General features: G+C 36.8%; 1 protein-coding gene across 1 annotated transcript; it reads left to right on the forward strand.

Annotated features, from left to right (window-relative positions):
- The first annotated feature begins 4,357 nt into the window (after window positions 1-4,357).
- Window positions 4,358-21,533, forward strand: LOC100894078 (G-protein coupled receptor moody). Its single transcript, XM_003724403.3, has 2 exons — window positions 4,358-4,967; window positions 17,686-21,533. The coding sequence occupies exon 2, from the start codon at window positions 18,045-18,047 to the stop codon at window positions 19,266-19,268; it is 1,224 nt and encodes a 407-aa protein (XP_003724451.1). The 5' UTR covers window positions 4,358-4,967; window positions 17,686-18,044; the 3' UTR covers window positions 19,269-21,533.
- The last annotated feature ends 2,586 nt before the right edge of the window (window positions 21,534-24,119 follow it).

Consider the following 24,119-nt stretch of genomic DNA (forward strand, 5'->3'; position numbering starts at 1 on the left):
CAAGTTTTGTGAAATGCCCCCCTGATCAGTTCAAAGAGGGTCTTTTAGATGCCCATTCTGTAATTTTAAATTCTGGTAATGAAATCGAAACTTCTGGTAAAACTGGGGGTTGTTTCACAAAGATTCTAAGTTGAACTTATCTCTAAGTTGGACTTAACCATTATGGAAAGCTGTTAGCATCTTTGAAAATATTTTGTAAAATTTATTTTAAAAGGTACAAAGTGTTGATTCAAATATTTTGTTGAGTTTTGGTCATGCAATTGCATTGTGAAAGAAACGCTGTGGAATCGATCAGAAAAGGTTGATCATCTAGCTAGCATATAAGTATTGGTGTGTACTTCAAGGTTCAGGAGTCATCAAAATGATCAGAAATTTGGCCAAGTTTTTTGGTAAAGTTACAAGCACTGTACATAGAAAGATGTATATGGGACTACACGAACATCTGGCATTAAAATCCATCCTGATTTTTATGATGTTACATGCCATATTTAGAATATTAAGGCATTTAAAGAGCCATGCCATTCAGGGAACATTGTTTATCTGATGTTCTTCCACACTTGCATAATAACAACGATAATGCTCACAAATTAATTTTTACCTCTCCCGCTAGAACTCAACCTTCTCTTTAACCCCTATAATAATAATAATGAAACGGTGCTTATAAAGCGCTTTCCACCAACGTCTTTAAGCGCTTTGAAAATCAGCCTTTGCTATTAGGGTGTTCCATCTAACAGACGGGGAAATGAATGAATGATAATCTCTAGGCTAAAACACACAAGTTTATTCAAACAACAAAACAGAAACGTTTATGGAACAGCCAAAGGAGAAAATCAGAGTACATGTATATACAGTCAAACCTGTCTATAGCGGCCGCCTAAGGGAAACACAAAAGGTGATCTTTGAAGACAGGTGGTCTTTGTAGATAGGTTCCTTTAGTACATGTTTCAACGAGAAACCATTTTCAAGGGAAAGAAAAAATGTGATCTTTGTAGACAGGTGGTCACTAAAGCAGGTTTGACTGTACTAGGCAGGTGCATACAAATGAGTATCTTTACAAAGAGGGTCAGTGACCAGCTTTTCATGCAATTGAAACATTGTCAACTATTGGGAATCCTGAGTGCTTATGAATTAAGATTGATATTATCTAAAGGTATATACTCTCAGCTGCATTTACACCAACAAAAATCTATATTCAAGGAGATTTGTGCTATTTTTGTACTTGACTTTTATTGTCATTTGATGTTGTTTAATTTTTGCAATAGAATTACAATTTTGAAGATACATGTATAGTGTTACGACAATCAAGTCATATTCTGTTCATTTTATAGTCTTTTTTTCCAATACTTTTTTTATAATAGAAGAATTTGAAATGTTAAGAATATAAATATATATCTTTGAATCTTTGATTAAATTGAATAATATGCTGCAAATTATATCTGTACATTTTTACCAACACAAAATTTGAAATACATTCTGTAATAATGTAATATTGCTCTGTTTTGTTCACTTTGTTTCATTTTTGTGAAAAACTATATGGCTGTGGCAAAAATTTGTTTCATTTTTAAGGAAGGGGAAATTGAAAGGTGGCACGTGGCTAAAGGGAGAGTGTAAGGTTAGAGAGAGAGGGGAGGGATAGAGGGAGGGGTTGGAGAGAAAGAGAAAGAGGAGGGAGAGAGGAAAAAAAAAGAGGGATAGAAAAAGAATGCAAGAGATATATAGAGAGGGAGATAGAAATTAAAGAGGGAAGAAGGAGTACCGGGAGGGAGTGCAAGAGATAGAGAGAGGGAACAGACAGAAGAGGTCTTTATTTGAATAGATTATAAAAGGTGGAAGAGAGGAGAGAAGGGGGAGGGAGAGAAGGAAAAAGAAGAGGGGGAGAAAGAGATATATAGAGAGGGAGATAGAAAAGAGGGGAGAAGGAATACTTGGGGAGAGTGCAAGAGTGAGGGGGACAGAAAGACGAGGTCTTTATTTGAATAAATTATAAAAGGTAAAAAATAGGGATATAAACGTGGGCTTTTCTAAAGAAGAGAAAGATGGTTAGATGAAGAGAAACGTAGAGGGATATAATCTTTTGATATAGCGCAAAACACACTAGGCAGAATTGCATGTCTCTATGCGCTTTACAGAACAGAATACATACCGTAAGTAGTGAAAATGGACAGCACTGGGTTCATGATTTTGAGATTTGTACAAAGTGCTAAATAAGTATATTTTCAAATTGCTTCTGAACTTTTCATATGTTTCTATATTTCTAAGGTATTCCGGCAAATCATTCAATAAAACAGTGGCTGCTCGTGAAAATAACATTTCCCCGTAAGATTTTGTCATAGACTGTGGGACATAAAGTTAAGATTTGTTAATGGAATGCAGCGTTATTTCTGTTTTATACTGTAATAACTTTTTCAATGAGAAATGATGGAGCAAACTGATGGAAACAATGATGAGTTAATACAATAATAATAATAATAATAATAAATAAACATTAATATGGCGCATAACACATAGGCAAATTGCATGTCTCTATGCACTTGAAGAAAAAGAAAAAACAATGCACTGAGTTCATGATTCTGATTATTTATGAAGTGTAGAAGAGATATGTCTTCAGAGAATTGATAAAGGTTTTATAGGATCCTATACATTTCAATTGTTCAGTACTTTAAACTGATGAAAGGGATGGAGGATGATTTCAATTGAGAAAGGGAGTGGAGGTAATATGATGACGTACGGGATATAGATCATTTTATATAATATTGAAAATGTTTCAGTGTGATTATGTTTCTGGATTTCAAGGCAACAACAGTACTGTCTATCAAAAGGTGACCATGGTCACACCCATATATTTTCCATATTTGACCAAAATAGTTTATGTGTTTAGGTTCACCGCAATGTACAAACAATAGTGGTTGCCCTAATTACCAGTGAATATTATGACGTCAATATGTTGAAATTGTCATGGACATTGGCATCAATACCACACCCAATTCGATGAAAAGCCATTTTCACATAAGGCTAGGTAAAAATCAGTTCCTAATTTCTTGTCCGGATTTTATTTTGTGTGTGTATTATTTGTTTTTGTTTATATTATGTTTTGTTTTCGTTTTGTTTTCAAAATGAGGAAGATGCCCTGTGTCCATTGAAAATGGTTCAAAATTAATCGACCAATGCTTTTGGGGAGTAAAAAGTACAGGCTCAGTGCTCCGTGTGTATAAAGGAGGGGGGGGGGGGCTATTTCGCCTATTTAAACCTTGCATACCACCCGTAGAATTCGTTATACACACTTGTTACCCATTCAATCGTCCTCTATTCACTTCAGGGTATTACATATGTTAAGTACATACATCCCCCCTCGTGTGAAGAGAGAACTATTTTAAATTGCTAAATCCTTTGTGTTTCTGCATTCTTTCGGTTCTGCCATCAACAAAAACTAGGAATTCAGATGAATGGGCATACTATTCAAATACACCTATTTCGCACTCAATTACTGTTGATTTTTGCCGAGACAATCTCTCTCTCTCTCTCTCTCTCTCTCTCTCTGTCTATCTACCTCCACACACCACTCCTCCTCAAAATTTCCCCTTTTCTCGTACGTGACCCACTTAATTTGTGAAATTTAAAAGGTCGAATTTGTCAGATCATGAATCATATTCCAGATCTGCTCTATTTCCCTGAAAACGCGTACCGTTCTCTCTAAACAAAAATTCTGCATGTAAGCCACCTATTGTGAGGAAGATTTAACAAAAATCAATTTACCAGCACCCGGATGTTGGGGGAAAAAGAAACTCATTCAGGGAATCAACTGTTATTTTGAAGATTTTTTTCTTTCTTCCCCCTTAGTATACTTCTGCCACCATGCCAAAAAGGTAGGTCTAAAAGTCTATGAGAATGCAAAACAGCTTTTTAGTTGGCGGAAAGGTTTGATCGAACCTTCGGAGTAAATTAGTAACAACGTCTTGGATCGATGGTCCATTGATGAACAAGGAAAGAATATATACATGAGTAAAACATGATCTGAATTATGTCCGAATAATGCAAAGATTCATTGAGGTTATTACTTGATGCATAGTAAGACTTCCCTGGTAAGACATCCTTATTGTCCAGTGGAAGAAAGGCAACATTCTTACAAGGTGGATGAAATGCGAAGAAGCGCGGGGAGGTGTGAGGGAGTACCCCCTCCTCCCCCCCCCCCCCCACTTCTTTAGAAAGGAACTATCTTTTTTAACATCCCCCCCCCCTCGATGGGGCCCTCTATGACTTTGATGCTACGCCACTCATGAAGTTCCATTTCATGTTTGTCATTCGAGGCCTATTACTCTATTTAAACATTTGTTTTATTAATACCCCCATTCACACCGCCGCATCGACTCCACGCAGACATCTCACCAAACAACATTTGCACCCAATCGGGGTAATGTCAATTTCCCTTCAGTCAATTGCCGGTCTCATGTCAATCTTGTCTGGTTTGATTGGTGTATAATAACACAGACCAGGTGGACAAATGATTTGTACTAAAGTATCGTGCACTTTATACAGAAGTGAGGTGTGTACTGAGCGGATCGAGGGATTAACACATTCAAAAGAGGAAAGGCTAATTATTATCCGACCACAATGTGAGTTTAGAACGGACGGGCCAGATTGGTAGCGGGCGAATTAGAGCGCGAAGCGATGATACCGTGTCACAGCTTCTGCTTCCTCGTTCATTGTCGTTAGCTGTCATATTGCGGGACGGTTGAACTCCTACTGCCGGTTGATCACTAATTATTCTTCGTAATAACACAACCGTATCAACTTGTTCAACTGCCTTCATAAATTCCTCGATTTACTGGATTTCCCCTTTCGTTTCGTCTTTCGACACATTTGATTGAGTTATCACATCCTGACTCGCCGTGAAAGATCTGGATTGGAATAAGTTATAACCTCTCAAAAATCAAACAAGACAGTCGTGATTTCTCAAGTATCAATCTAAGGTAAGAATCACCGATCGGCACTTCGTTTATTTTATTGTCCTAGTTTGTCGTTGTTGTTGTTTATATTTAGTTAATTCTGCTTTGTTTCTTTACATGAGGCAACCACGCCAGATTATATAAAAAAATTAATAAGATCATGCAATTTTACATCACCACTTAATGACATAAGACAATGATAATGAGGTGAAATCAATACTAATAGCATAACAAAAGTTTGAAGTAAGCGTCGCTAGCTATTATGATAACAGTTCAGAGGAAGTACGTAATTTATTCGTCATTTTATTTCTCTTTGTAATTATGATTGGTGGCAGACTCTTCATTTTGTCTCTTATTTATTACAAAAATAATGGTGATATTAGATCCCAATTGCGATAGAACATTGTCATGGACACTGCATGCGACGCCAAAATAAGGTTATTGAAACAATCAATAATGCTTCATTCTGCGGTACAATTGGAGTTCGGTGTTGTCTTTTGTCTCCAAATAAATCAATTATTGACAATACTCTCATGTCTGCACATGAAAATAAACAAACGCATGACGTTCGGGTTTAAGGCCTGTCAAATCGAGGGACTCCTTGCCAAGGGGGACTCATTTTGTGGATAATTTTTGACAAATAACAGCTTGCCAGAGGCTTTTCCGACTTAGCAACAATATATGTATCAAAATTGGAATCCATTCATAAGTATAGAGATGCCAGTATGGGTTAAATGGGGGGGGGGGGGGGGGTGTTCTGGAGAGGAACAGGCATAGATTGTTTCAATTGATTGTTTCAATAAGCAAGTGGTTGTCTCAGCAGTTCATGTCCTTTGTGACATACACACCCCTTTCATCTGCATGAATCTTCATGAGTGAATGAGGCAGATTAAGACGAAGAAGAAGAAGAAGAAGACGGAGATTGAAATACATTAGATAGCTACAAAGTTCTTTACCCAACTCCGAATCAGGGGACCGCCGAGTGTAAGTGCACTAGTTATCTATACCCGATTGAAAGCTCCGACTTATAGGTAATGGGGATTATGGAGATATAGGATTTACTTAATTGTGTGGTTTACAATAGATAGTAAAGTTATACATGATGAAGAGTTGAAGACCGGTCATGCTCTGTCCTAAACTACATCGACAAAGAATTCAACCTCAATAATATTGCTTGAATTCGTATCTTGCCAGGGTCAACGCCCTGGTGAAAATGTTTCAGAGATTGCTCTTGAATTCTGTGCTAGGTCAGGCATGCAGTTTCATTCTCACTAGATCTCATTATATTCGGAGAGCCATAACTCGTATACATGTACTTTACATAAGGTTAACACCCTTCTCTCTCCCAACCAATGATGGAGAATATCGGAACTGGGGGGTGTTTCACAAAGACTTAGATCAACTTTAAGTTGGACTTAACTATGGCAGGCTGTTCATGCCACTGTTTGCTCTTACCATTAACTGGCATTGGTCTCTCAAAGGACGTACACATCATGGTCACAAATCGACAGAATTTACACGTTGGATAATTCATTATTGAAGGAAAATATAATATCTAAAGATCATAATGGTGAGAGCAAACCCCGGTAGCAAACAGTGGCATGAACGGCCTGTCATAGTTAAGTCCAACTTGAAGTCAATCTTAGTCTTACACCCCCTGGGTCGACCTTCTCGTTTTAGTTTACTGTGCATGTTTTCTATTTATAGTTTTATCTAATTTGATATTCACTGATTGGTTGGAGAGTCTATGTACCGAACATGTACGGTAGCCCTAGGCTCAGTTATACATACAGGTTACAATAAGTATGTTTTTAAGGCTCCCGCTTATGTTTAAAATAACTATTATACTATAGGCCTATATAAAAAAAAAAAGTACTGATATTCAAAGACATCTGATCAATAGATGTTTTTTTCCGCGAACCTGTATCGATTTTTTTTTTCAAGCTTTCATCCAATTAATGAACTTATTTTACAAGAGTTGGGTTGCCCTTTAACATGACAGGCCTGATATACATGATGAGCTCATGGAGCCTACCACAAATGATGAGATGGCCGACATAATTTTTTTAAAAACTTATCCTATTCATGTTTATATCATTACTCATTACTCCAGGACTAAACAGGCACAAAACAAGTAGAGAACATATGCCCTTTTCCCCTCATGACAATGGTAAATTATCTTCCAATACCGAATGTATAATCGTTAGCCTTCAGACACGATTACAATCATGGCAATGTTGATAATAAGCTGCTTACATAATGGCAGTTTAGAACTCAGCTATACACACGTAAGGACAAAGGAAACAAAAGATTTGATAGCTATTTAAAGCTTCGAGCAAGGAAGCTGTAACGATAAGTTTGATTAGAAATAGTAAAGTCTAAAGACCTTTCGTTTGAGGAAGAGATACGTCTTATATTATAATCTGTCCTCGCGTTTTCGTGTTAACGTAAATGGTAGAAGCGGTTCTAGGGGGCGGCTTGGCGGGGCAATTGAGCGCCCCTGTCCCCCGAAAGCCCCGAAAACCCTCGCCCCACACATAATTTCTTCTCGAACCGCGTCTGTTCTATGGCAGAGAGAAGGTGAATAAACAAAAAGTGCGCTTTTGTGGGAACATGATTATGTATTATTCTGTATGAGTCCAGCCTTATATTGCCCAACATGCCACTTTCAATACAATGTGAAGATAGTGGTTCACGTTTTAGTGCACATTCATTGTATGAAAGTAATCGCAGATAACCTGTAATAATCAAGATGATAGATAATGTTGTCCGATTTCCAACCAAGCGATACAAAAACTTTAACTCTATACGTGTTTTCACGTGTATACACTTTCAGTCTTGGAAGCCCTCATGAGAGCCTTACAGAAGCTAACTTAAATTGTTCCTTCCTAGCTTCATCAGTAGTGACAGTTATTATCCGGCCAGAAATTTAAGTTCGTAAAAATATAATAATGACACCTTGGAACTCAGGAGTCATGATATTGTCTGCACTTTGAAGTACGTATTTCATGGCATTGTACGTTTGGTGGTTTACAACTATAATTGTTAACGATCGTCAGGGTTTGTTGAGTACGCGTGTGTAATGGTCTGTGGTTAGCAAAAGTTTATAAATAGCGTGAATTAAACGTATCAATATGACATGGGTGATTCGGTAGTACTTATTTGAGATCAAATATTTTGTTTTTGAAAATGCGTCCCCATGGGTATACCATATGGCCCCAGGCCGCATTGACGTGATCAAATTATGAGTATTTAATCGAGCGAAATGCTTACAATGGTATTTCAACTGGCATAAATAAATATTTTAATATTCCCCCCTGGTTTTTGGATCAGGATTTATTTCCCACTTACTTCCGATTTTGATTTATCATAAGTCGATAAATGCCTAGTAATACTATTAGGCATTATTAAAATTTCTATCCGTTTAAAAACGTGTTATATAATTGTGAAACGTAAACATATTTGACATAGCTTATTTGATCATGCTTGGATAGGAAATAGTTTCGTTTCTAAAAAAAGTGTTTCTATAGCGGCTACCGCGTTACAATTGATTTGATCATAGATAATGGATATTGATTTGATGGATTTAATTAAGTTTACTTAATATTGAATTATTATTGATTGTACTTGGAGGTAGAAGTAGTCTTATTATACATGTTATATACCTTATACGTTGTATACCTAATGCTTTGTTATTGTGCCGTGATTATCTTCTACATCCTATATATTAGCTTTCGATTTTGATGTATATTCTAAAAATTGCCAAGCTCCTTTTTTTTGCTTTTACATTCAAGCTTGGTGTCACTTCTCGCCCGGGCTTCTCCCCTTCTCTCTCTCCCTCTCTCTCTCTCTCCCTCTCCCTCTCTCTCTCATTATCAGGTAATAATATCAGCATAGCTGTGATTTTAAAAAAATACACTAGTAGTAATACAAAGAAATTTTCGTGGTAGAATAGTCAAAGCCATTATGCTTGAAGAAAAAAAAATGGAATGGATTGTTCTTCTCTTTCACTTTGCAGTGTGAATGATGTCACTGAATTCTGAGCCGGGATTCTGAGTCCATTGTGATTTAAAGGGGATTTACCCTACTAGTTCACCATTGTTCAAATAACAGAAAATGGCTACTATTCCACTAACTCAGTAAAAGACTCAGACTCAGACATCAGACTAAAGAACCTAATTTCGAACAAAAGCTAAAACCTTGCGTCGGGTTTTTTATGGGGTTTTCTCTGCGATCCAAATTGTGGTGACCTTGTTTCGTAAACCTATATAGTAGATAACTATATACTTACGGACATGGGCCGATTATATATTACTTCTGAAGTGATATATTTGTCATTTATTATTATTTAAGTTTCGAGACGATGTATAGTAGTTTTCTGGAGCAATTTGTAACTGCAAGGAAAATGCGCTATATGAAGTACCTTTAGGATCGGTTAGGAAACAGGGAAATACCTTCATAAGTATTATAAACCATAATACACGGCACGCTATAGCAGGATGAGAGATTGGTCATTTTTTCCATTACCCACCATCCCCCTTCTGGTCCTTTTCTTCTCAAAATCACGAATACGAATCTGCTACTTGACTATGTATCATGATAGGTATATTAATTTCGAAGGCAACCTACCGGAAAAGGTGACAATACACTTCCTACAACGATTAAACACGCTGATTATCTAGTTCCTGTCACGCTAGTCCATTGCCGCCAAGTATTTTGCAAGCATATTTGGGTTGTTTGATTGGTAAATGAGTACAGAGATAATTAAGTGTTCCGTTAGTAATACACCATCCCTATCGATATGAAGCACATTATAACGGGCCTCTCAGACTGTTACCCGGAAAGCAACATCATGACACACTGATGGGAGGGTGCCTCATATCAGTGGGGTGAACTTATTTACGTAATAAGGGTGTGCTCTAACCACTAGAGGTGCTTATGGTGATTATTCCCCCTTTTTTTAATGGTAAAAGGGGTGATAATGAACTAGTTGATCATTTGTAATAAGAAATGAATGCAAATAGGGAAAAAGGAGTTGGATTGATTTTGAATTTTTAAAATGAGCCTCAGGTATAGAACTTCATAAATTATACTGTTAACATTTTCCCTTTAACAAAATTAGAAATTCTTTTTTGACCGATTCATATCAAATTAAATAATTTATTTTGATTCAATCTAGTATTTACTGTTTAAAACGTGCTGGTAGAATAACAATCTTATCCTCACGTATTAGTTACTATGTATGTTATGTATTCAAATTTAATTCCAATACGTTACAATTCTATTATATCAGGGACTTGGGATACTAACAAGTCCCTGATTATATCAAACAATCCCCATAATACACAGGTGTGTAACGCGTCGCCTCTCTCAATCGCCTCTGATGATATTCGTGAGAAAATCCTCTTCGTTATCTTTTGAGACGATTATAAAACCTTATCAGATTAAATAAATGCCGTATAAAAAGATATGTGCCAAATTCGTCGGGATTATACAAAGAGGTCGTATAATTAGACTAATTGAGGTCATAAAGTACCACAAAACGTCATCACCATTATCGAGAATGGTGGTGTTGAGGAATTGATGGAACAGAACTAGAACTGAGAACTGCTCAATGATTACCCCCAAACCCCATCTTCAAACAGAACTTATCATCAAATGAATGTGCCATCGTTCGGTTGTCTGGCTGTCCGTTAAAGAAACAAACAGGAGGACCTTCTTGGGCCTGTGCACTAAAGGTGTTTCACTTGTGTTGTTCAGGTTCTGTAAAGGGACAAAGTTTGCCGTTGTTACCCCCCCCCCCTCTCCCTATTACCTCCCCCCAATGCCAGTGTCTACTCTATAAGGCTCCCGAAACAATGGTAAAGAACGAGTAGGCCTACATGTTAACAAAATAAAACAAAACAGTCATCTTATATTATGTTGAAAAATTCCCTCCGAGATAAGGTCAATATTCATTTGGAAGTATAAGGAAAGAAAATTCCTTGTTTTACATAATATGCTTGAGGATATCAGATCTCTAATGTGTACTACCATCATAATGACGACTGGATATATTATGCACGCGAGTCTCTATTATTTTATTAAAGGCATTGTTTAACAATGCCAAATCTGAGATGCACGGCCCTACGTTTTAAAGGTAAAGACCAGTATTGGCAACGCCCCAATTTCAAAAAATGAAATGGAAGCTCTCATTACCAATCATGTGAAAGAATATGTTTTGACTAATACATGATGATAAAAAATTTGCCGGGAAACCGCCTACTAATTCATATATTTGGTAAATTTATTTCTCTCATGGTCTGGTGAGAGAGATAGGGTAGTCCCATATACATCTTTCTGTGTATAGTGCTTGTAACTTTACGAAGAATGGGCCAAATTTCTTATCATTTTGATGATTCCAGAACCTTGCAGATGCTAGATGCTAGATGATCAACCTTTCCTGATCGATTCCACAACGTTTCTTTCACAATGCAATCGCATGACCATTACTGGTCTTTACCTTTAAGAACGTCTGTGATATGGTGAAATATTGAAGCCCTAAAAGAAATGCGCTTGAAAATTATCATGAAGTGCCTCAATAAAGTAAAAATCTTTGAGTGGCCGGTTTTATCATACTCATTTTCCCCAGCAGACTGTTATAAAAACCGTTGCAGAAAACGGTTTAAAAAGAAAGAAGAAAAATTATTTAAAAAAAAAAAAAAAAAAAAAAAAAAATCAAACTCCGATCATAAATATCTTGATAATGAAGATAATGACCTAAAGGTTTATAATCATGATAGCAGCATGAGCTAAATCCAGGATTTCGTTTAGAATCTGAGACAAAGATACTCAATCACTTTAACGCCCCTGCACTCGCCCTCCCCAATGCATATCACGTATAATACAATTGATGCACGGGATTGTTTAATTAAACATGTGTATTAAATGGGTATCGAAATATTGCAGTAAATATTAAAGAGAAGGGGGGGGGGGGGGATTACCTCGCTTAGGCGCCTACTCACCAGAGTTATGTCAAAATGACCACCACATTTTCGAAATTGCTGTTACGTAACTTACCATCAAAAATGAAAGAAGATTTGGATGATTTTGCCATCTCCCGACACAAATATACCAGTATAACTTAGATATAGACATAATATAAACTTTACTACCCATATCGCGTTTGATAATCAATATAATATAAAGAACAATTTACTTTTAAGTTGTAAATGTGAGTATAATCTGATATTTCAAAGGTCAAACAGGTGCCAATTAGATTTGGAAGATGGACGTGCAGACCTACTTGTTTCATGACAGAACCACAAGCTTTAAAAGAAAATACTAATGGATATTTATAAAATAATAAGTTCCTTTTTGTAAAACCGCCATGAAATCTACATGTTACATTTTTTTAAAATTAATTGTCATGTTGTAAAGCCTATTTCAAAAGAGACCATAAAGGTTATTAATCAGAAGAACAATAGAGTCGACATTCGAAGAAAAAACTGTTTGTATATATACACTGATGACTTTCAAGTATGAATGTTGCTAACATAACATAAAACTTGAACGTTATCAGGTTAACGAGGCTTACCTATGCCAATTTTGTTTTTAATCTGTTGTTCATACTATAAATGCACGAACATTACTATCCTTTAATTCTAATATGTATTATGTCAAAGACACTCACCTTGTCATTTTATAGCCCATCAAATATTCGTTCATTATTTTAACACCTTGATAATACAGTTTGTCGACAGACAGCTGAATAGCAGTAGATTTCCTGATTCATGTCAAACGTTATCCTGTGTCCTACCTTGGCATGAAATGGATGGATCAGTTGATAGTGAAAGTACTTCCTAAACACCATCCATCCTAAAAATTGAGCAAAATATTTTGAATATTTTGTTTTTTAAGTGACAAGTGCTCACTGATTCATTATCAAATTCGGACCAGCAAGCTATTAAATATGATGATAGTAGGAATCTATTATACCTAAATAAGGCATATCACAATGTCCCTATGCGCTTTAACGGAGAGAAGGAACACAAAGGGTTAGATAGTACGCTCAGCATACCTTAATTAAGTCATCAGTTTGATAACATCGGAAATTGTTTCTAAAAAGAAACATTGTAAGACGTTTTGTTCAACAGTAAAAGGCATTCTGAGATATCATGACATTACATTATATTAACAAAATATTACTTGGGTTTTAGGATATTGGGGCTTGAATGCAAGATTGTTTTTCCTTTTCCTTCTTTTTTTACTCACACTCTACACTCTGGTGATGAAAGCATGATTGTTCTTTGTTTTTCATGTGGTCGATTACCGCTAAAGGTTACAAACGGGATATTCTCACGCGTTACATATTCCAACAGATCACAAGGATAATTGTTTCTTTAACAAACAACTGAGGAAAACACCAAACTTCCTGCCAAACACCGGCTTCAATTTGAGTAAAATATGCCACATAGCTGAGTATACAAAGAACAGAAGTTCATTCAAGATTTCGTGTTCAAATAGTTTTTGAAAGTTCATTCCGAAAAACAAACGTGTCGTACATTGCATGCTCTTATGAGTACCTCATTTAGCGAAGGGACTGCATGATACAGCACGAATACGACATGACGAGAAGTATAATAAATCAGCATACAAAAGATATAGGCTAGAGAGGACGGAAGGGCTAAATAGTAAGTAACATTATTTTAAGAATGTATGTCATGTGCTCCGATGATAATTTCAGAGGTCAATTCCAACACTTATTCAGATTAGTTCAGACCTTTCAATATTTCTGCTTCCATGTCCAATATTATTTACTATTTAAAAAAATGATAATGTAAACAAATATTAAAAACTTGAATGATTTAGAATTAACAATCAATCTTTGAAGTGGATCATCGTGGAATTTAAAGTTAAACGTTTACCAAAACTCGAGAAAATTATAAGCGAACTGCCTAAGTTAACATCCAAGATAGTTTAAAGTCAAATATACTTGTATGAGTATCTCTGTACTGGTAATTCAATGAACCCCCATTTGATCACGTCATTCTAACATATATAACATTGTCAATTTCTCTGTAGAAGAGACACACAGATCAAGATATATTTAAGTATTTAAACTACATTCGGGATTTCTTAAGAATTTGTTTAGTCCTGTTCTTGTTTCCTTTTCTTTGGTACCTATTTCAGTAATATTCACTTATAATTCTTCCCATGTAATAATAATATTCGGTTCTTGTATAGCGCATAATAACGTCTCTATGCGCTTTCAAAGAGCTTTGTAAATTATTTTCCCGGCTTTAGCGTGGCTGCCATTACGGCGCTCTAGCATTTCAAGGAATTGATTCTTGCCAGGTACCCATTTACCCATTCACCTGGGTTGAGTGTGGCAAATGTAGATTAATGTCTTTCCAAAGGACATTAGTGCCGCGGCAGCTAGACTCGACCTACACCTCTAACTGTATAGGTAAAATAAGGTCAAACTCTAATGAGTTGTTATCAAAACATTCGACATGTATGAACAAATAATACAGTTGGTAAACAACCGAAATGACAATTGTTTAACAACCAAAAGCCGTAGACGACTGAAAGGCAATCGGACACTTTTCTGTTGAAAAGTCATAAGGATTTTAAACTATCAATGACTTCAATATTTCAAGATATCATCAGGATTTAAAAAAAAAAATTGTAATGAGAAAACAATTTGTAGACATTCGTGCTCCTGTTTCATTCTATGACTTACTTTTAGCAATTCACATTCAACTAATAACGAAACGACTTTGTTATCTGAAATGTCAAGATTGCTTGAATGCCATGTGAATAGGAAGTGATAACTCTCAAATGAGTTCCTGCCATTGCAGCCTAAACAATGATAACATTATACTGAAAAGAAAGTGATACGATAGATAAGCGAACGAAACGAAAACAGATTAACAAATTATTGCTTCATCGGTATTGGCAATGATTCCTCGTTTACCTTTGTATTCTGATGCTTTCAACGCGAATAAGACATAATTATTTATGACAGCTATATTACGCCCACGATAATCCATATTTATAACGCCCCTCATAAAACAATGGGGCTAGGTCGGGTTGAAGTTTATAAAGGATTAAAGGGAGAGGGCTGAAATATTTTGATCATGGCACAATGCACCACGTGTTCTTCTCATGAAGATATAAACTAATTCACCGTAGATAGAATCGCCCCGCTTGGGTGGGGATTACTTGAAAGAATATAATCATTTAAAACCAAAAATCCAGGATCGTCTGAACGGCATGGGGTGCAAAAATGTTTGAAAACCGCAAAACTCCACGATGTCTGGCCTGAGTATAGTATACAACGCCTTATTGTACTTTGTTTGTTTGTTTCTTTATTTATTTACTTCATTAAGCGTTGCGGATGCCTTCAATGTTTAAAGAGTAGAGAAATGATGTTCACGCACTCATGTTATACAAAAGTATTATTCTATTTGTAAAATAGGATCCTATGATGTTAACATTTTCTTTCTCTCTATTTCAATGCTATGGATCTAACCGAATAAATATGGTTAACTTTCAACTTCAAAAGGAAACAGAAAGTAAAGCTTTACCAAATGACTGAGTGCTTATACGATACCCTTTACATTATGAACAAATAAGGAAATAATGAAGAATGGTAGCTAATTAATAACTGGCCTCGTATGTTTATTCACTTAATCAATTTAAGGTAATTTTTCATTATCACAAGTCTAGCCGTGATAGGACCTTAATATGCCATCATGGGATGAGCTTTAAAAAGAATTATAATTTCATTTTTAATTAATTAGTTAGATGGGGTATAGAACAAAAGAAGTTGAAAAATATTGCTCTCTTCGATTTCACCCACGCAATGTTCTACCTCAGTAATACTTAAATTGCCTTTAACTGGATCAAAATAACTCTGAACATGCTAAAAATAGAAATAATTAAGGTAATTCTCGCACGCATATGAGCGCCCTTTTGCCTTTTAATCATGTCTTAGTTATGCGGTTTTAAATAATAATCCACAGACTGTATTTATAACTTGCGTTAATTGCATCCAAATGTTTTCACCCGCACGCCACTTCTAAGAATAGATGTTTACACTGAAAATGTTTTTTGTTTATATTGCCAATTAACCATGTTGTACTACTTTTAAAACTATAATTTAAATGTATCATGGCCTGCTCATATTCATAAAACAGTTTTGAGCGTGTATGTTTGTTTGTTTGTTTTTGCGTATCATAGATATTGAGACATAATGATAGGAGTATCGGTCAGAGCGATCGACAAGAAATTGGTTTAGGTTGTGCTTTGGGCATTTAACACGAAACTATTCTACTCATGTGTGTGTCCATTAGCAAGACATTAATCTAAATTATGTCAGGTATATATATGAAAATGATTCCTGATACGTATAATTATATAAAGTAACTCATTGAATGCTGCAAACATCGAAATTCGTAAATAATCTGCCTAAATATTAGGTAAAATTGCCCGAAAATTTGTAAATTATCAATTCTTTCGACTCACACGAATATGCTTGTAGCACATCTTTTAAACTCCGATAGAATGGCGTTTATCCATACAGGGTTGTTTATCAATCTTAGATGATTGTAAAGCGCTTGGAGACATCGGAGATGTATTAAGCGCTATATGAAAGTGGAATATTATTATTATTTTTTATTAACGAGGTCTTGGGAAATGTTGTTTTGTTACGGATAAGTAGGATGTAATCTGTTATTCAGATCCTTATGCCACTTTCGTCATAATTACCTTATATAAATCATTTTGAAGTGCTAGAACTGTTATGTGAGTATGAGAAATATGGTCAAATACTAGTTTCATAATGATTGAAATACATGTTTGTTAGATCATTCGTTAGAAATCTCTTACAGGGGTCGGTCAAGAGTACTTAATGACTGTGATCAATCATATTTCTACAGCGCCCCTCAGAAAACCTTGATGCTGTAGATGTAATTATAGAATCTCTCTAGCCAGTGTATATTATTGTACTATTTTCGCACACTATAAATCGCATGCAGTAGAAGTTATCAAGTAGTTGTTTCGCAGTACTCGTGTCTATATTTCATTTTTTTCTGTACGGAAATCATAATTACGACACGATTAATTCGTTAAGGACAAATTGCGAAATTACGTTATCATAGACAATGTGACATGCTTAATCCATTGCGATAAGTTTAGTCACATTCCACCCTCTTCCAAACAAAGAGTAATAATGACATGATGAGGTATGTTTAATTATCTTTATTTTATAGTTATCTCTATAATTTTAATCGAATTGTTTTCCTAATGATTATCAGTATTCACTGACTTACTTGATCCATAGCTAATTTAGTTCCGTCCCTTTCCACCCTTGTCATACAATAACCAGAATATGATTCAAGATTCAAGATTTATTAATTCCATTCAATAAAAAAACACATATTTACATACAAAATATTACAGGTGTAGAAAAGAAATACGAATTATACAAACATGAGAAGGTCACTAATCAATACATACAAAGGTAAAGAAATCAAATGGAATTTAGGTAACTGCAAAAGTTCAAATAAATTTGAACTTGTCGAGGCTGTGTCAATGCATATGGAGAAAAAAAAATTCTCCGTTGTGATGGCCAAGTTCTCTCTCGTGGCGAGAGATGATGATCTTCCACTTACTCGTTAAGGTGTATCACCAGCATTATTGATTTTCGTTGTTTCACCTTTCACCTTTTAAATATTTCTCTCTTTCTTTACTGCAGATATGATGAATGACAATGTTTCACCGAGGACTTAAGTTGCGTGACGAAACTTGGACACCCACCACTCTCCGTCAAGACAATCAAGGAAAACTTAGCCCAGGATCTGTGATAAATCATTGCTATTAATTGATAAGTATATGGTATACGAGAGTCTCGTGACATGGAATTATTTGCATCCGAACAGATCGGTCGAAATCGAGATAAATAGTTTTGGATCAGGAGCTAAAGATTGTAGTTGGTGATACACCTTTACAAGTAAGTGGACGATCACCATCGGGTACTTCTTTAAGCTCGTCAAAAGAGAGAACTTGGTCATCACAACGGAGAGTGATTTTCTTTAGATTCTACATACATTGAAAATGGAAACGCCTTATCACCCCATAAACCCTATGGGTCATCCTGTGAACACAAGTCACGGAAACGATGGGGAGCCCGAGTTCGAGTTTTCGACGGCCAGTCACCGCGTCCTGCTGGCCGCGCTTCTCCTCGTTATTTCCATCGTCAGTTTCCTTGGCAACCTCCTGGTCATTCTCGCAGTCGCGCTCTCCCGACGACTGCAGACGACCACCAATGTTTTCGTCATCAACCTTGCCGCAGCGGACATCGCCATCACCGTCCTAATGTGGTTCCACGTCGCGACGCTATTAACCTTTCATGGAATGCCGTTCTCTGAGCTGCTCTGCATGGTTGTCGCCGCGTTATCGCTGATTTGTCTTGGAACAAGCGCAATATCTCTCACTATGATCGCCATTAATAGATACTTTTTAATCACCCACAAGCCGTCATCGTACATCTGGATCTACAAACCTCTCAACATCGTCTTCATGGTCATATTCTCCTGGATTTATCCCATACTGATTATCGTCATCGGGACTCAGACGGGCCTTGGGAATATAGGCTATTCTCACAAGTACAAAGTATGTACGCAGGATACGTCTCACGAAAATGCAGACTATTTGAGTATCCTTGGTGCGCTCTCTGTTCTCAGTCCAGCCGTCATTCTGATCCTCGCGTGCTACGCAAAGATATACCATCACGTGACCAGCCATAATCGTCAACTTTATCGATCAAGGAGTATAGATGGTATGTCGGATATCACTTGCACAACGGGGGCGGTTTCTCCTGATCAACGACGTCTCTCGCGATCACTGCATCAAGTGGGAGATCCGATATCCCATAACGAAAGCAGTGCGAACTCAAACGATTACGACAACCATAACGGAGGCGTTAACGGCCTCGCCACTGTTCTCTCGCTCGAGAAAAAACGCGCCAAGAAGGTGCGTAAACAACAGGTCGAAATTACAAAAAATCTATTTCTGGTCGTCTGCGCATTTCTACTTTGTGTCTTGCCAGCTACAATCGGGAGTCTAATCCCGTCCAGTGACCCCGCTATCCCTTGGATCACGTTAATCCTTGTGTTTAACTCGTGCATTAATCCCTTTATCTACGCATCAAGACATCCAAACTTTAAGACCGTCTTTAAGAGTATACTCTCCTGTCGTCCGAACTCCATACCAGACGGTAGTTGGAGAACCAAACGATCGAGATCGCGTTTCAGCCACCGAAGATCGTTTCGAGTATGACGTCAGCCGTCCAAATTCCTGAAGTAATTAGACTGCGTCAACAACTGATAGGCTAGTGTCTTTGACGCGTCAGGAGATAGTGACGTACGTCATACGAACACCAAATGCAAAATGAATGGTCCAAACATTGCGTTTAAGTACTGGCGCATAAGCGATTAGCGCTGATAGTAACGTGATCGGAATAACGCCACGTGTTCAAAAGAAATTAGCACATCGCACACGAGGCGTAATTAAGCTGATGTATGGCTGTATCAGTGACTGACATGGTCTTGACGTCCCATTTTAGAGTGACATTGTTATCACACCGAATATATATTAAATAGTACAAACATTTCATTGAATTATACTGACGCATGCGTTTATTGACGTCATAGGCTTGATAAGCGTCAGTGATAACGCATTCTGAACGACGGCTCAGGTGCAAAGGTCATGATGTTGACGATGAGAAAGAAATGTTCAATGATGTACATTGTGGCCCGAATTCACAAAGGAGGTTTGTACTTTGGAGACAAACCTAGGTTTAACGCGTATTGACGCGTTTCAGACCAAGGTTTGTCTGAACCTCGGTCTGAAACACATCGAAACGCGTCACATGACGCACATAAACCCAGCTTTGTCGACAAACCTCCTTTGTGAATTCGGGCCTGTATGTTTGTTATGATGGAAGGGTAAAAAGCATAGACGAAGTGTGACAGAGCCTGTAAGCCGCCATGATCATATATCTCAATATGGGTGCTGCAATTAATTAGTAAATTAGAAATCAAATAAAACAGAACTGGTTCAATTAGTATGATCTGAAGAAGCTGGAAAAACAAGCCATTTATTATGAATGCAATTCCTCATCTATTATTTGTCGAGGATCGATGATGATGAAAGTTTCGTTGCTTATCTTCGAAAGTCAAGAGAGTTTTGAAACTGGTAAGGTTAATACTTATTTGTGAAACTGATATCAAGTGTCAAAAGTAATTTATCATGAACAAAAATTGCACCCGCATTTGCAAATCCAGATCTGAAATTTACCCGCATTTTTCTTATAATCATTACATGATCAGTGAGACGTGTAATCGTGTCAATAATCAGGGAGCCATTTCCCTTTTAGAACCAGTCGAATCGAAAACGTATACAGTGATATGACAATAGATGGCAGTGTTTGATTTTGTACAACTGTAACACAGAGTGCTGGCACTCGATCGCGCTGGAGGCATAAGTCATTCCGTGCGAATATAACGGGATCGTTTGAAATAATTATTAAGATGTGTCAAAGGATTTCAAATAATTATCATCATCTCCATTTTCAACTAGACATAATAGATTTGTTATGTAATAGGTTGACTAGATCGTGTTTAAGATTGTTGTAATTATTGTGAAAATGTGCTATCTTTGCAAAGGATAACGGTCGACTGTGATATGTATCCTGCTAAAATAAACTACGTTTTATGGATCAGCATAACTATAATGTAATCAACCTACTTCTTTGTAACGTTTTATGTTTTTGGATGCAATAACTATATTGCCTTAAACTTGCCCGACTCAGCAGCAACTTGGTGAGGGGAAAATATGCTATGAGATATTCTATGTAATCCAACCTTCAAGAAATAGTACAGTTTACAACTCGGTCAAACGCGTGTGTGTTATATAGAGTTTGCCAATCTCTTTATAATAAAATCACTTATGAACTATACATATTTATTATAAATTGACTATTTAAAGCATTTCTAATTTGTACTTGACTACTACATAATATCGATTTCAAAAGACAAATGCATATAAAATTTGTAAGATTTACGGTGCTTCTTTTTTGAAAAAAATTGTCGTATAAGATAAAGGTTGATATTTTTTGGTTAATAATATCACCGTGATTAAATGTGTATATTTAAGTTCAGTAATGTAAGGTGCTTTATTGTAAATGCACATCTTTATGAATTTTTTTTCAAAGAAAATTAAAATCGTACTTTGGTGTAATCGTTCATAATGATATGTATCATGTTTGCAATTTATCGTATGAGAATGTCAATCTATGATCATATAACTAAATTAAACTACGAGAATATAACACATTTGTTTCAGGCTTACTTAGCTTTCCACACGCATTAGATTTTTGATCTGCTGTCTTCTATACTGACAAAATAATATTTTCCAGTGTGTGTCTCTTATACATGTATAGGGGGTAAGTAAATGTCATTGAAATGTCATATGTCAGTATGCCATAACTGTTATATAAGCACAGAAGTGGAAATTATAACAAGCTTATGCTATGAAAGAAGACATGTTTCGTGTTGTATGCTTTAATTTATGTGTGACTTTAGGGATCTCATGTCTATAACATATCTTAGCAATGAATTATGTTTGAGGCATCGGCATAGTTATATTTCCATCAATCAACCCATTACCTTACACAGTAAATAGTTAAAGAGCGCCATCTTACAACAAATAATAGTATCATTGAGCTAAAATTGCACATCCGTTTCCACGAATTATATGAAGATACTACTACTACTGCTAATACTACTGATACTACGGATACTATTACTACTACCACTACTACTACTACTACTACTACTACTACTACTACTACTACTACTACTACTACTACTACTACTATTATTATTACTACTACACTGCTACTACAAGTACTACTACAACTACTACTACTACGGATACTATTACAGATACTATCACTATTATTACTATTACTACTATTATTAATACTACTACCACTATTCATTTTACGGCTACTACTGAGAGAATAGTAAGAGAACAAAATCAATATTAAAAAGATAATAATTAAGCTAAAGACATATCAATGCTTGATATATTGTTCGAGGGAAATAGAAAAAGACGACAGAAATGAAGGGGAAATAGACAATAGAATTTAAACTAAATTTGTAAAGAATATTTTTATCCCAATCAATATCTTCCAGTCATGGCTTGGCATATTATTGGTTTCCGCATCATTTCCCTGATGAGATAGTAAAGAGTGAGGCGAAGTCTGGGTCTATAGCCATCGATGGGAGGGGGGGGGGGCTGCGCTGGTATCGGAAAGGGGGGTGCCAGTCATCATCGGTGTATTACATGTGAATGAACAATGCAGATGTTATTTGGGTCTGGGGTCTGGCAGAGTAACTAATAATCTTCCTTCCCCTCAGGCTCCATTTTCACTCCCCTCCCCACTCTCTCACTCGCACTCCGCTCTCCATAATGAATCCGATGACCGGGGTAATAATATATATATCTGTAAAGCGCTTTGAGGGCCTTCGGTCCTGAAAAGCCCGATATAAAAACTAGCTATTATTATTATTATCTAGCTATCTGTCAGTCTTTTATATTTTGTCCCATTTGATTGGCGACACATGCCCCATGCCACTGATCACAGACATCACACAAGGGTCTTTGACATCAGCACTTCATTGAATTCGTAAATCAATCTGCCTCTAGACCTCGCTTCATAGGAAGAGATGAGACGGCAGGATGGTGATGACTTTCCCGGTCAATGCTCCACGACACTCATCAATTATTCAAGTATACAGAACGTGGTGATGATGACCCGGCTTCAAACGGTCCGAGAGGGATGAGTATGTAAAGGTTCAGGGGAGATAGAGAGAGAGTGAGAGAAGGAGGGCTGATATGAGAATGTGTAAGGGAGAAAGAGAAAGAGAGAGAGAGAGAGGGGTGGGGGAGGGGGAAGACAGACCGGGGGTGGAGACATAAAATGGAAGTGGTGAATAGGGAGAATGCAATGAATCTTTCAGAGCGAGATAAGAATGAGAAAGGGGCAGGAACAAATATAGCTATAGGACAAGATTTTAGATTAATGAAAGGGAAGAGGAGAGAAAATAAGATAGATGAATAAATCAAGTGATCGAAGGAAAACAGGATGTGGAGAAAAGATAACTACTGACTACAGAGAATTGCGATGGCATAGGGATAGTCGCATAAGTAACACGATCTTAACTATTGTATTGTCAATATCATTTACGCAGTGGCGTTCGCAGGATTTTTTTTTCAAGGGGGGGGGGGGGGTTAGAATTTTGAAATCGGGCCAAACGACTCAGCCAGCCGCTGAATAAGCGGGGGGGGGGGGGGTGGTAAGAGGACTTTTTTTTTTGTCTAAAAAATCGCAACGACTCAGCCAGCCGCTGAATAAGCCGGGGGGGGGGGGGGGGGGGGGGGGGGGGTGGTAAGAGGGCACTTTTCCTTTTTTTTTTGTCTCGAAATTTGAAAATTTGACATTTTTCTTCGTTGGGGGGGGGGGGGGGTAAGGTCGCCTTTTGTAGGTCAGCCATGGGTATAATTTTTTTTAATTTTTTAAATTTATAATTTAAAAAAAAAAAAAACCCAGGGGGGGGGGGTAAGGTAAGGTTTAAGTTTTTGGTTTTTAGGTTTTTAGGGGGGGGGGGTTACACACATAAAAAACCAAAGGGGGGGTCAAACCCCCCCCCCCCCCCCCCCCCTGCGTACGCGCCTGCATGTACGTATAATATCTCACTGTCATGTTCACATGTTTTAATTATAGACGCACGAGTCTATTTAAATGCCTTAGATTGATAGTTTCGATCGTGTAAATTTGTCAGCAAAAACATGTGCGATCATCATCATTTCTTTCTTATGTTTCTAACATGTACTTTTCTCTAAGCGCCATGAGCACGAAAGGTGGACCTGTGCGCTATATACAAGAAGCCACTATTATTATTATTATCATCATCATCATCATCATCATCATCACCATCTTCCTTAAATCACGATATAAGTGAGGATTAGACTATCCTCATCCACGTTTTCTAGGATCTTCATTGGATTTATAGGTACTTTTCTTTTGCATCATATCTTGTACATTCATCTATCGTCATCATT

Source organism: Strongylocentrotus purpuratus, unplaced genomic scaffold (genome assembly GCF_000002235.5).
Source record: "Strongylocentrotus purpuratus isolate Spur 01 unplaced genomic scaffold, Spur_5.0 spur5_scaffold_19, whole genome shotgun sequence".
Classification (NCBI taxonomy): Eukaryota; Metazoa; Echinodermata; class Echinoidea; order Camarodonta; family Strongylocentrotidae; genus Strongylocentrotus; species Strongylocentrotus purpuratus.